This window comes from Carettochelys insculpta, chromosome 21, assembly GCF_033958435.1.
Source record: "Carettochelys insculpta isolate YL-2023 chromosome 21, ASM3395843v1, whole genome shotgun sequence".
Classification (NCBI taxonomy): Eukaryota; Metazoa; Chordata; order Testudines; family Carettochelyidae; genus Carettochelys; species Carettochelys insculpta.
The window spans coordinates 13398780-13412641 of NC_134157.1; the positions used below are offsets into that span (position 1 = coordinate 13398780).

The 13862-nt window shown below is 55.4% G+C and overlaps 1 protein-coding gene across 1 annotated transcript in view; it reads left to right on the forward strand.

Annotated features, from left to right (window-relative positions):
• HMCN2 (hemicentin 2) overlaps window positions 1-13862 on the forward strand; it is a 129673-nt gene that overhangs the window by 17263 nt on the left and 98548 nt on the right. Inside the window, exons 7-15 of the mRNA XM_075015857.1 lie at window positions 666-786; window positions 1362-1625; window positions 2570-2714; window positions 3227-3348; window positions 3583-3855; window positions 5154-5295; window positions 7066-7193; window positions 8750-8863; window positions 9387-9536. Coding sequence (XP_074871958.1) covers window positions 666-786; window positions 1362-1625; window positions 2570-2714; window positions 3227-3348; window positions 3583-3855; window positions 5154-5295; window positions 7066-7193; window positions 8750-8863; window positions 9387-9536 — 1459 coding nt within the window. The remainder of the gene's footprint in view (window positions 1-665; window positions 787-1361; window positions 1626-2569; window positions 2715-3226; window positions 3349-3582; window positions 3856-5153; window positions 5296-7065; window positions 7194-8749; window positions 8864-9386; window positions 9537-13862) is intronic.

A 13862-nucleotide genomic window follows, 5' to 3' on the forward strand; every position in this document is an offset into this window, starting at 1 on the left:
CTGGCCATGCCAAGAGAGATGGAGCAACATACAGAATACAGCTTTGGTGTCATCCCCAGCTTGGAACCTCTGGCCTATGCCCTCTATGGGGTGGAGAAGCTGCAGCTGCCTCTTTAACTGGTACCAGCCTCTGTGCCCTTCCCTGTAGCACCAAGTGTTGCTTCCCTAGTCCTTTACTCTGGCAGCTGCATCCCTGGTGATAACTGGCCCTAGTGTAGGAATTGAGGCTGACCTAGGCACTGGATTTTCCCCTTCCACCCCCAGTACCATGGGGAATACTTCACAGGGGTCTAAGGAAAGCCAAGTGCCTGGGATAAATAGGGGTTTGGGACGTCCCTGTAAGGTGGCAATTGGCCAACAGCGCTTTGAAGTCAACTCCAGAAGTCCCAGGGCCAGTTTCTCTACTGGCGTCAGGGTGAAGCTCCACCAAAGTCAATGGAAATGCTCCCTTTTGCCATAGAGAGTTTGGCCTTGCTGAACATAAAGATTTCCCCACCTGCATTTCACTGGTTCTCTCACTCCGTTGTGGTTCTCCTGGGCTGCAGAAGGAGGTGTGTGCTTGCCCAGAAAGCAGCTTTGCCCTTCACTCCGCCCTCCGAAGTCAGAGCTACGCCGTTGTTACCTGGGCTAACATTAAGTCTCCATTTGCTGTGTCTGGCTTTCAGATCCAGAGCAGTGGTCGCCACTCGGTGAGGATCACGGGCGTCAGTGCCATTGATTTCCGAGCCAGCTTTTCCTCCCAGCCTACGTTTGACGTAACCCGTCCCAGAGAAAGGCCGGTGCACGGTACTGCCTGCGCTTTCACTGGAGCGCGCGTACATGGAGGATGTGTGATGGGGACAGCGAGAGCCGTCAGGCACAGGGTGGTAAAGAGCAAATGGAGCCTAAGGTGCATGGGGAGCTGCTGCTCTGCTGGGCTCCAGGAGCAAGCTGCAAAGTTCCACCTGTGCTGAAGCTTCGAGTGGAGTGGACGTCAGGGCAGCTTTGAGTACAGCTTGCTGCAGCAATCCAGCCTGGAGCTGGCAGGTGTGGTTGTTTATATGCTGGTGGTGCCTATGGGCCCCAAGCACAGACCAGGCCCCATTGTGCTAGGTGCTGTACAAACATAGAACAAAAGCAGCCCCTGCCCTGAGAGTCTGATCAAACTACAAGCTGAGGCTGCAGACCGGCTGGGGATCCCAAGGTAACAATGGCATGGGAGAGAGCAGGGCTGCCGGCCATGTAGTTGCTGAGCACCAGGAATTATGGGGGTGATGTGTGCGGCAGAGAAGAAATGACGCAGTGCTTTACAATCCCTCTGACCTGGATGCATTCCATCTTCCCCACGGCCCTTCTCCGCTCCCCTACTCCCATCTCTGCAGGGCTTCCTTCTTCTGTGCTGATTAACTGCACTGGCTTGGAGCCTCCAGGGCACCTGAAAGGCTTGGAGCTGTATAACGGCTCTGGCCAGCCTCTCACCTCACTGCCGATGCGTCCTTTCACCAGTGACTCCTCCAGCCAGCTCTGGGTGAGCCCCCACTTCCAGACACCCACAGGAAGCTTCTTGCTGAAAGTGACAGGGGAAGACCCAGAAGGGCACCCATTGCAGCGTGTGTCTGGCGTCGCCTACACGAGTGTGGTCCCTGGTGAGTAACTGTCATATATGGTCCCAGTGGAAGAGGTTTGGAGCTCTTGTCTTGAAGCCCTTTGGTACCTCTCCAACAGACAGACAGCTTTTATTCATTCTGTTTGCAGATGCCTGAAATCACCCAGGAAAGGGGCGGGGGGTAGGTGTAATGTCCCAGGTTCTGAATGAACATGTGCAGGGGCATTTCTCTAATACCCCCTCCCTTCTAGGACCCCACCAGTCTTGAGGGATTCATCTGTCCACTCTTCCCTGAGTGCAAGCTGTAGCCATCATCTGGGTGAGACGTTTGAGGCTGCCTGGTCTGTTTTGAGGAGGCATAGCCAGTGGTTACACATTTAGTATAAATTTGTGGGAAAGGCAGGGAGAAGTTTGTTCTGTTTGGCTCCAGGCATGAGGCTGCTATTTGCAAGCATGGGTGATGCAGGTATAATAGTGATACATATGATATAAATACCTAGAGAGTGAGAGGAGTAGCTGGTGTCGTCATAGACTATGGGATTGCAGCCTTTCTGAGACAGAAGGTTTTTATTAAACCCAAACAGCTGCAGTTAGAACCATGAACAAACAGATTTCTTCACAGCTTAAGATTCAGCTTAGTCTCCATTGTTTACCAGAACCACATCTTCTCTGGTGCTCTGCAGAACACCCGGAGACCTTGTGCCTGAAGAATATCCTGCAAGTCAACCAATCATTGCAGTAGGACCTGCTCCTTACAGAATGGGGCCCTCACGTTAGCTGTTATACTGAGATAGTAGAACAAAGCAGCAGCCGCCAATCGGGGATTGCTCATTCTCTAAAACAAAGACAGTTCTGCTTCAGCACGAGGGTCCAGTTTGCTTTTTTCATGTTTTTTTTTCCCTCTCCCCAGTTGAATCCTCAGTGTTCTGTTTCTGAGAGCTGTAGACTCTCAATCTCTCTCTCCCTCCCTCCCCAATGACCCAGGTCTACCCAAAGTGATCATGCCCAGGAAAATCCAGGCTTACCACAACCAGTCACTGCTCATCACCTGCTCTGCCCACAGTGATATCCCCTTCCGACTGAAGCTCAGCCGGGGCGGGGAGATGCTTGGAAAGGATCAACTTTTCAGGTACGTCTTAGGCTCTACTGAAGTAAGTCAGTTACTTTGCAATTTCCCCAAACCCACATTAGTCTCATACAAATATAGGTAGCACTGGCCAGGATGTTAATTATAAGTGTTAGCTCCCATTGGCCAGAAACCAGCCAATGAGATTGTTCAGGGGGCGGGGCAGCGGCATGTGAAGCCGCTCCCCCTGGGCTCACAACTGCTTGTCTGAGCAGGGGGCAGGCCCTAGGCTCCCTGCTGCGTCCGCGGGCCACACCTAGTGGCTTGGGAGGCTGGGTATGGCCCACAGGCTGTATTTTGCCCAGCCCTGTCTTAAAGAGTCCCAGTCATCAAAAACCGCTGAGGATCTGCATGTGGCCGGTCTGGCGCCTTTCAGCAACTTGTGGGGGAGCTGCCCAGAACTCAGGCAGTGCAAATGGCGAGCTGCTTTTGAAAACCACAGCCAGTGCTGAAGGAGGAGAGTCGGGGATCTTCTTCAGCAGTCTTATGGGGGTCCTTTGCTTGGTTTCTCCCAGGGATTCTGGGACCAGCAGCTGGGAGATCCCTGTGGTTTCTGGAAGTGATGAAGGTTTTTATGAGTGCACGGCTGTTAGCCAAGCCGGGGCAGCACGAGCTCGCGGCTACCTCTCGGTCACAGGTCAGTACCGGAGCGGACAAGGGGCACTTGGGCGGGGACAGCCTCAGACCAGTCTTGCACAGAACATGCTGCAAGGAGGGCTCTGCCCTGGGCTTTGTTTCCGATATGTAATGGTTGAGCTCAGCGCTGCCACATCAGAACCTCTGAGTGATGGTTTGGAAATGACTCCAGCAGGGTGCCTGGGGGCCAGCTGACTGGATAAGTGGAGCCCGCTGGTTGCTATTCTCCACACAGAGCCGCCTCCATTCTTGGTGCCCCCTGGGAACATCACGGTATTGCCGGGAGAAGCAGTGGTCATGTCTTGCCCAGTCTCCGGAGACACTGCTTACAATCTGACTTGGAGTCGGGACGGGAAGGTGCTGCAGCCGGACAAGGGACGGGTGAGGATCCTGCAGAACCTCTCGCTGGAGATTGCCAGTGTCCAGCTGGGTGATGGCGGCCGGTACGAATGCACGGCGAGTAATGGCCATGGGACAGCTAATGCTTCCATCTGGCTCTTTGTTCAGGGTAAGCTGTTCTGTCTCTGCGCCATATTTGAGCCTCCTGGCGCAACGCTAACCTGCTCTTGGCTGGGACTGAAATCCCTTGGAGCAATGATTCGCAGACCCCATTACCAGGGTTCCCTCTGTTTCTTTCTATCAAACGGCAGAATAAATGTTGTTATGTGCACCAAAGCATGAGCAGCTGGGCACCACCTGTCAAAGCACCTTCTTGCAGCTGTGGATGGCTGTGGGTGCTCGGCTGGTCAGCTGAGCAGCACCTGAATCGCTCCTAGGTGGCTGCCAGAGCACTGAGCTTACAAGGAACACTGCTCAGTGCTTCAGGAGCCAAACTAGCAGTCAGCATGACCCAAAAGCGCCAAAGTCATGTGAATTCGTTATGTCATTTGTTCTCTCTTTCTATATGTTTATATTTCTCACAGCAAAACGACTGGCCGGCTATTCTCCAATAGGTGATACTAACAGAGTAGAAGAATCCCAGTTGGCTAATAGCTTAGATTAGCTCATAGTTAAATCAGCACTTTTTAATACTGTGTGTTGCAAAGAGGCACAGGAAAGCCGCTTGTGGCTCCCGAGTCTCAGAGTGAGTATCGCTGCCGTAGAGTCTGAGCTGAAGAAGGGGAACATGCCTGTTTGCTTCTCCAGAACATGCCACAGCTCAGCAGGATCGGAGCCAGGTCCAGGAGTCCTACAGGGCCTGTGTCGTCCTGTATGGCGGTACATGGGCAGAAGCACCACCTTGGTGCTCGGTGAAAGTCACTTGTCACTGACGTCAGAGTGAGCCTGGTGCACCAGCAAAACAAGTGATGCTTTGAGTCTCTGGGACTCCTGTTTCCTGGGCCAGCTCCCAAAGCCAGAGATCCATCTGGTTGTTGTAAAGGGACCTCTCTTGGCAACTGCTATGAGCTTACTCGGGGGACTGCAGGCCAGGAGCTCGCTGCTTTATTTACCTGCATCCCAACAGAACTAGGAGGGGCAGGCTGATATTTCCATTGACTAAACGGGACCTAAGGTGGGGGCAGAGCGTGACTGTGCCCCCTGTTGCTCTGTGATCCCTAGGATGACCCCTTCACTTCACTGCCCCCCCTTTCAGCAGTGGTGGGGGGAGGGAGCAGCACTGTATAGTAGCCCCGGAGCCCCCACCGCCAGTGGCAAGGCCAGATCAGAGGAATACCGCCATGCCAGAAGCCCTGTTGCACTGCTCTCTGCCTTTCTTGCCTTCTGCTAGCCCCGTGCTTCTCCCCTGCGGCAGGAGGTGGGGAGCAGATGTCTGGGGTCTGAGACCTTCTTTTTCTCTGTGTGCAGAGGCGCCTCGCGTAAGGGTTTCCCCGAGCTCACAATCATTCACCAGGGGCAGGGAGGTGAGGCTCAACTGCACAGCGCTGGGCCACCCTGTGCCCCGAATCTCCTGGAAACGATGGGACCGGGCCCTGGAAAAGGACGGCAGGTAACCTGATATCAGCGCCTTGCTCTTGACTTCAGCGCAAGCCGTAGCGGGTCAGCCCAGCTCAGCAGAGCAGCCTGAGACTTAGGAGGGTAGGGAGAAGGAGGCCGTGCCTTCTCCACCACATGCGAGCCACAGCGTATTGGGTATAAGGCTTCCCAGACCTCCTGCTGGCGGCAGCCAGTTTAGTCAGACCAAAGTGTTTAGCCCGGTTTATAAAACGATGCTGCAGCCCAGGCTACGCTACAAGCCAGCCCCATGCTAGTAAAGGGGCTGAGGGCAGAGGTGTGGTCAGTGTTTGTGACAGGAGTTTGCAAGGCTCTAGTGCTGAGGTGGGCAAACTGAGGACCTCATCAGGGTATGGCCATAGTTTGGCAGGCCACTAATGCTCAAGAAAGAGGGGGCGGGCTGCAGGAGCGGGTGAGGCCTCCGGGTGGGGATGCAGGCTCTTGAGTGGGGCCCGGGATAAGGGGTTTGAGGAGTAGGAGGGTGCTCTGGGATGGACCAAGGAGTTTAGAGGGTGTGATGGGGAGGGCCTTGGGGTGCCATCCACAGCTTGAGCCAGTGCTTAACTCAAGCAGCAGCATGTCCTTCCTCCTGCTCTGTTCGCTGTCCTCTCCGCAGGCGTCACCCTTCCGCTCCCATTGGCCATGGTGCTAGCCATTGGGCGCTGTGGAGGCAGGGCTTGGGACCGCGGCAGCACACAGAGCTCTTGGTCTGCCCCTTTGCTAAGGAGCTGAAGGGGGGGATATGCTGTTGCTTCTGGGAGCTGCGCAGCGCCAAAGCCTGTGCAGAGCAGGCCCCAGACTCCACCCACCAGCGGGAGCTCGAGAGCCAGATTGAAATAGCTGAGGGACTGGATGTGGCCCCGGGGGCTGTAGTTTGCACATCCCTGCTCTAGCCCTTAGCGTCATGAGATGGAAGAAGTGGTCCCTTGGTGATTGTTGCAGTGCCAGAGGGGCGGGGCTACAGCAGCACTCACCTTCTGTGCCTGGGCTGAAGAGGGCTCTGCAGTGCCAGAGGAGTTTGCTGAGTCGCATTTGTTCACTTCCGCCTGTTCGCCATGTCCATCTGCTTCTTTTGGGGAATATTAGATGAGTAGTAGAGGAGTCCCATAAAAAAACAGAGAAGGGTTTCTTGTGGTTGACAGACCTGGGGAGAGCTGATAAAGGGGTAATCTGCAAGGAATTAGCAGCATGTCAAGACGATAAAAACTCTGGTGAAAATTAATATATATATTTTTTAAAAAATAATGTGCGTCCTTTTCTGTGCTGCTAATAACAATAACAGTTAAAGCCCTGGAGGCTGTGAAAATGTGTTAAAAATCAAACTCACTTTTCACACCTGGTGTTTAGCACTAGTTGCGGGTGCTGGCGGGGCATGGAAATAAACTTAGTTTTGATGTTTGTTTATCATCAGTTTTCAACAAATTTCACTTTTAGGCTCAGCCTGTTAGCACAGGATTCGACAGTTTTGATATGTTTTTCGTTTTACTTTACAGAACAACAAAAAGTAAAAAAAAATACTGATTTTTTTTTTTGCATATTCATGAAATCACTTTCTTTGTTAGGCCACATTTCTGCTTAAGCAAGTATATGTTTTATGCCTTTGGGGGACAAACTCGATCTGTCAATTCCCCTTTAGCTTTTCATTTAGGAAAAGGGTGAGGACAATTTTTATGGCAAGTCCTGCCCCATTTTCTCATTTTTTTCTGAGCTTTGTTTTTATGGTAAACTTTCCCTGCAGCCCCCTCTCTTTTCTTTCTTGATCCAGGGTTCTCGTAGATGCTCAGGGCACCCTGATAATCAAGGAGGCTGTCCCTGAGGATGCTGGGAATTACAGCTGCTTTGCTGCCAATCGGATTGGCTGGGACGAGCAGACAGTAATCCTAGAGTACACAGGTACCAGCCAGTGTTCCCTGTGAAGCTGAGCTGCGGTGTCTTGCTGCAATACAAATAATGATTCATAAGGCTTTTTTTGGGTGACCTTCAAGACTTTGCCTTCAGACCTGTGATGGAGCTGGCGTGCCACAGCACCCTCTGAAAAGCGATGGCTCGGCCCTGTCTGGCAAAATAATTCCATGGCATAAACCAGAGTTGGGCAGGTTGGGGGAACCACGCGTCAGACAGGCTAGGGAGAAGGAAGGTTCACTCTAACACCTTCTCCTTGGTAGGGGGAGGTGCCAGCAACTCTTCCAGTGAGTGGTATCCTCTGGGTGTGGGAGACTGGCGGCTGCGGTCTGTTGCTGGGCATTGCAGGGTATCTCTGCAGAACAGTGCGCATAGGTCAGTGGTTTTCAGTCGGTGTGCCGCAGCACATGGGTGTGTCCTGAGAACTGTCCATGCACACAGGCTGTTGCTCTTTGCAGAGCCACCATAGGGTGCGCTCGGGGTGTGGATTGATGACCCTGCGCCAGCTGGGGTCTAGCAGCAGGGCTGCCGGCCTGAGTCCCAGCTGGCCCGAGGTTGCTCAATTTCCCTTCACAGTGGCTCTTTGCAGAGTGGCTGCGAGGGGAAGTTGTCGACCCCGCAGGAGCCCAGTCGCACCAGGAGGCAGCTGAAATGCTGCTTCCCAGGCCCAACGGGCTGGCAGAGAGCCCATCCCACCCCCCTGCTGTGGCAAGTGGGGAGGGAGGGAGGGCGAGAGCATGTTGGAGCAGGGACCTGGTTTAAGTGCTCGCACGCGCACGCGCATGCACAAGTAACAAATGGGTGTGCCGTGGAATTGTTTGTCTCACTGAACTGCGCCGTGTAACTGGCAAGGTTGGGAACCGCTGCCACAGGCCTTTGCCCTTGGGGTGCTGGGGTGGGTGGTGGGCTCCCAACCTATGTTCCCTGTAAGATGTGTGGCTGCACAGCTGCCTGCTTATCACCGTGCAGGGGCTCAAGGTGGGGAAGAGGGCCACCCCACCCCCAATCTGGTTTCCAGCTTGGTGGCTGGGGAGGGGTGGCCTGAACCAGGCCCCTCTCCTTCAGCCTGAATGCAACTGCGGCTCTGGTGCCCATGCCTGGAGCAGCCCAACTCCAGAGCTCCCGTGCCCTGGCCTGGCCCCACCCACGCCTCTGTACCCCGCCCTCCATTGCTGGCCCCTGACCCACCTCAGACTCCCAGATAGAGCCCTTGCACCCTAACCTTCGGTCCCATCCTTGAGCCCCTCCTCCTCAGCCCCACCCCAGAGCCTGCACCCCCTCCATCTCAGCCAGGCCTGACCCCCTCCATGCACTCAGAGCCCCTTGGCCCCACTCCCACCGCACAAACTTTGTTATGTGCACCAATATCTCCACACTGGTGCACCTAACGGAATTCCTTCGGCTACAGGGTGGGGGAAAAGTGAGAGGGAACATGGCTCCCAAACTAGGGCTTTGTCTCCACGCCTGTCGTCCCCGGGGACGTGGTCTTTCTGGGGTATGCTTGTGTACTCGTGGAAGAGTGCTTTGTGTGTGTGTCTGGTATGCAGAACCTCCCCACGTCGCTGCGGTGACCCCTGTTGTGCTGGCCCGCCTGGGAGAAGACGCAATACTGGAGTGCCACGTTTCCGGGGCACCCCCTCCCCAGATCATATGGTACAAAGGTAGGGCTGGAACGGATTATCGGAAGCTGTGCAACTGCTTCCGGGGTGGGGGGACGTACTCAGTACCCACCTCCAGTCTTAACAGCCAGATTGCCCCTGTGGGCCCACAGATTGACTCCACTTTGCAGCCTCTTCTGGCTAGCCATCGTGTCGCTCCTGGGACCCCCAGCTTGTCTGCTCCCTGCCGAGCAGCTCCACCTGGCAAGCCAGCCAGTAGCAGTCTATTCTGCACTGCACTGCACCTGTGGCTTGGTGCATTGAGGCGTTTGGGGTGCCTGCCTTAGCCTGCCGTGGCAATGAATGCAGGAAATCCCCTGGGGGAGGAAGAACCTTCCTGAGACATCACCTCAATTTTGCAGACTCCAGTGGCTTGGATAAGCCTTAGTTCTGCATCCAAACAAAGTTAACGCCCCATCCCTTTGAATGCTGCCCATGGCTAGCCCAGTTCCTGGCAAGAGAGGGCAGGAAGGGGCTTTGAAGTGCTACAGCCGTGGTTTGACGTTCTTTGTCTTTCCTTGTCCAGAGGAACAGGAAGTGGCCTCCTCTCCGCCTGGTGCTCACCGTGCAGTCCTGCAGCTCCAGGCAGTGCAGGAGGGGGATGCAGGAGAGTACGTCTGTGAGGCTGTCAGCGAGGCGGGGGTCTCCTTTGATGGCCTGCTGCTAGAAGTTGGCTGTAAGTCTTGACCCAGAAAGCTCTGGGCTCCTTCAGATTGTTGGGTCAAAAACATCTAACTGTGGCGAGGGAGCTAACCCTGATCCGATGGGTTGTGCGCGGTGCGGTTGGAGCGTGTTGGTTGCAGGATATTAGAGCGACAAGGAGGGTGAGAGAATCTCTTTTATTAGCCCAGCAGAGGTTGGTGTAATGACAGATATTACCTCGGCCACCCTGTTTCTCTGTGCTCTTGGGAGGGAAGTGGGAGCAGTTTAGATGGGAATGGCTCATTTCTGAACTCTGAGCTATTTGCCGATGTCTCCACTCTCAGCCCCGTTACAGGTGGGTCTCTGGGCTTCCCCTGCCTTGCTCCCATCAGCAATGAGAGGTCACAGGGGGCAGCCCAGTTCTTTCCAGACACCAGATTTCATCTGCCCTTGGGCCCTGCCCATAAACTGAAGTCTGCGGAGTTAGTTCTGGATGTGCAGCAAAACCAAGATGCCCCACTGGAATGCTGCCCTTTCTGGGCTGCGCGGGTGACCCATCCGCTAGCTGGGGTCACCCGTCGCTGGTCATAGAGGATATTGAGGTTCAACAGATCCAGGCATCTAAAGTCCCTCACAAGACATGTGTTGTGCAAAAGTTATACTAATAATAGGGCAGTGGTGGTGGGGGGGGGTTCCAAGGTGCTACTGTGAGGTACGGGGTGTCAGGCACATATAGGAGACCCCTTAGTGGTTCTGTTGTTCTCTTCTCTCTGAATGCAGGCGGGCTGGAGGCTTGAATGAACGCGGTATGAAAGTGCTGCAGCTAGGCAGAAAGGGAGGCCAGTGGCGCTGGCTGTGGTCAGAGGAGATGAAACTGAAAATGTTCCGTGATCGGAAGGGGGTAGAGCACAGGCAGGAGAGGGGCTGATTCGCAGCCAAAGGCACGGCTCTGGGAAGGGGCGAGACAGCCCCAGGAGAGCTAGTCGGAGGACAGCAGACTGATTAGCTCTTATCTGAAATAGGGAGGGGATTGCTCCAGAAGGAAGGGTTCTGGTGCTGCAGCAGAGGGGGGTCCATGGCTGGGCGGGCGAGAGATGCTGCTGACGCAGATAAACCACCACTGAAATTCACTCCCAGTTGTCATCAGGCCTTCCAACAGATGCTGTGAAACCATCCTCCCCCCGTTAGCTGCATCCAGCCCTGGTTTCCCTGACTTCTGCTGCAGCATCCTTGTGTGTTGCTCTTGCAGAACAGGGATGTCTCAGCCCAGCACCCTGGAGCTAGGCGGTTTGTGTCTTTCCGTGGCGCTCTTGGCCCTTCCTGGCCCTGCAGCATCATGCTGCGTGCACCACAACTTCCAGGCCGGCTGCCACCCTCCCAGAAAACACTCTGCAGCCGCACTCAGAGCTGCTAACTGTGGTTCTGTCCCCCCTCGCCTGCAAACTGCTGCTTGTGCCAGCAGTGCCGCTGAGGCCAATGGCCAGTGTCTGAGGGGTTTATGGGAGCACAGTTGTGTACTGGAGCATCTGGCTTGGGTTCAGGGTGGGGAGGAGGTGCCCAGAGCAGAACAGCAGACAGGCTCTGGGAGCGAGAACAGCAGCAGCCGTGGTGGTGGGGTCACAGAATTAGCCGCGTGACCTGCTCTGGGGGGATGCAGACCCATTCAGGGCCAAGCCAGGGTGAAAACTCAGGACTTTTCAGCTGCAGACTCCATGCTCATCCCTGTAGGCCTCATTCTGCCGGACCAGTGCAGGTGGGGCCTGACCAGGGACGGATGGGGGCAAGTGGCTGAACCCCTCCCTGAGTGAGTGGTCGTGTGTGCTGAGCTGGGCTCCAGGCCCCCAGGGTTTTCACAGGAGGCTGTGGAGGCTGACCCGCCTTGAAATGAGCCGGCCCTCTACATAGCCTCTCCCCTACTTGGTCGAGTGCAGAGCACCTGCGGTTCCCATTGGCAGCATTGTTGCCAGCAGCGGAGGGGGAGTTCCTCAGGCAGCAGGTCCCAGCCAACACCCCCACGCACCCGCCTCCGGGGACCAATCGCTCTGCCGTCGGTGCGCTGGCTCAGGCTGCCGAATGCAGCTGGCTCTCCCCCGCTCTCACAGCACAGCCGGGGCCGGGGGAGAAACGCCGTGAGGCAGAGCCCACGCCAGCAAAGGCAGAGGAGAGCACGAAGGGGTGAAAACAGCTGCCCTGGCCTGGTGGCTGTGTCACTGGCTGGCCAGCGAAGGGGAATGCGAGCTCCTGGCTCTTCTGAGGGGGTATGTTGCCTCCTCCAGGGGAGAGAAGGCTAAATGGTTAGTCAGGTGGATATAGGGCTTCTGGTTACTAGCTGGAAAGGCTGTTTCCTTGCCGTGTCGGCGTGACCTGGCTCTGACTTGGGCCCCTTGGATCTCAGCAGGACGGTGTGTCTGCCCAGTGGGACCCCAGGCTGTTTGTAACACAACCCCTGCCACACTGTGCTCCCTCACTGCAGGCAAGTGCTCTCTTGAGGATCTATGGGGAGGGAGTGGGTCAGAAAGCCCCCGCCCTCTGTGTTATCAGACCCACAGCTTCACTGGTGGGGGCCTCTCCCAGGCCTGTTGTTGTGATGCTTTTTAGGAGGGAATTTCCCAGTTCTGTCACCTCTCCCGTGGGACAGAAGCTCTGGGAAATCTGGGAGGAAACTCCTCCCACTCACCACCCGTTCTTTGTTCTTCCTTGAACGCTCTTGAGCCAGGAGGTCTTGGACGACGACCTCGCTCCGTCGCAGCTGAGGTCTGGGTGTTGCTGGGGGAGGGCCTCCCTGGAACCCTTTATTAATGCTCTGAGATCAGCCAGAGGGATCCTGTCCAGCTACTCCCTAACCCCAGAGACTTAAGCCATGTCTTTGCTATGACTATCCCCCAGTCAGGAGACCGGGTCACAACAGGGCTGTCTCATGCGTCCGTTACAGTGCAGTAAACCCTCGATTTAACGGACTTTGGAAATAACAGAGGCTGTCTGCCAGCTCCCACCCCCCAAGAAGTGGCAGCAACTTACCAAAGCCGCTGGAGCATCCGCTGGGGCTGGAAGACTGCTTGGGGAGTATGTAGAAGGAGCCTAGCCAGCATGCAGCTCCTCTCCCATGAATTGGGGGAGGGAGATGGAGGTGTGAGGGCAAGAATAGGGCAGGAGTGGGGAAGGGAATGGGTTGCCGGAGGACAGGAGTTGAGTGATGGGCTGGGAAGGACAGTGCATCGTCCTGCAGTAGAACCATTCAAATGTAATGGGCTTTCGACATTCATGGATACCCCTTCCCCCACTAGTCCATTAAATCGAGGGCTTACTGTGCAGAGAAAGCTCATAGTGAGAATGGGTCATTCTGCCTTTTGCTCCAGCGCAGGCGAGCTCTGAGTGCGCTGTCTCTGCAGCCGCCGACCTGCCCAGGGAGGAAAAGATGGGCCTCTGCTCTCCGGGGCTCACAAAGAACTGAGGATGTGAGTAGCCGGTTGTCAGTTTGGAGCAGGCAGGGCATGCTTGGAGGGTTTCAGAAACCTGTTTGTGTGTCTCTAGTTGTATGGACACACAGGAGCAGAACAAAGATATGACGCGTGTCAATGTTGCTTAGAGAGGAGCAGCAGCCAGAATAATACAGGAGACAAGGAAACAGCCTCCTCTTCTGAAGGAACTGGGCCCTGCTGTCTTGTCGGTTGTGGCAGGGGCTCGAAGCCAGATGCACAGTGTTTAGTGGGGCGTAGGCCACCTTCAGACACACCCCGGTCCGCCTGCTGCTCCCATGTGCTAATATAATCAAGAACAAAGCTCCTGGCAGAGCTAGAGAGTGTGCCCAGATTTCACCAGCCTGGAAGGAGGAAGGGGAAGGGACGGGGCTGTCTGCCTGGCTTCTGGTGCTGGGGGAATACTGGTGGGCTTGCACTGCTGTCTGAAAGGTAGTCATCTCGTGTGTGTGTGTGTGTGTGTGGTGTGCACGGTTCTGAATTCAGGCTCCCCATGCAGAGCTAGGTCCCTGCCTATGGCTCCGTCCATCAAGGCAGCTGCTAGACTTATTTATACAGTGAGAGGGTGGAGCAAGTTCTGTGGCATGAGCTGCTTAACCAGCGTGGTTCTGAGGGGTGGGAGAATTGGAGGTGAAGGGGAAGAGTTTGCCTCGCAGAACCTCTGAGCCCAGTTCTCAGCCGTGGGCACCTGTAACAGGATGATCCAGCTCCATCTAGGGATGCTGAAACCAGCATGTAGCCGGATGCATTTGGGTTCTAAGGTGTCCATCTGAGTGAGTGCCTCAGGGGCCAGCCTGGAAACCTGGCCTGCGGGGGAGAGAGGCAGACAGCACCATGTGCCTCTAAGTAGTCCCTCTGAAGAGCATCTGTAGCACCATAGTTCC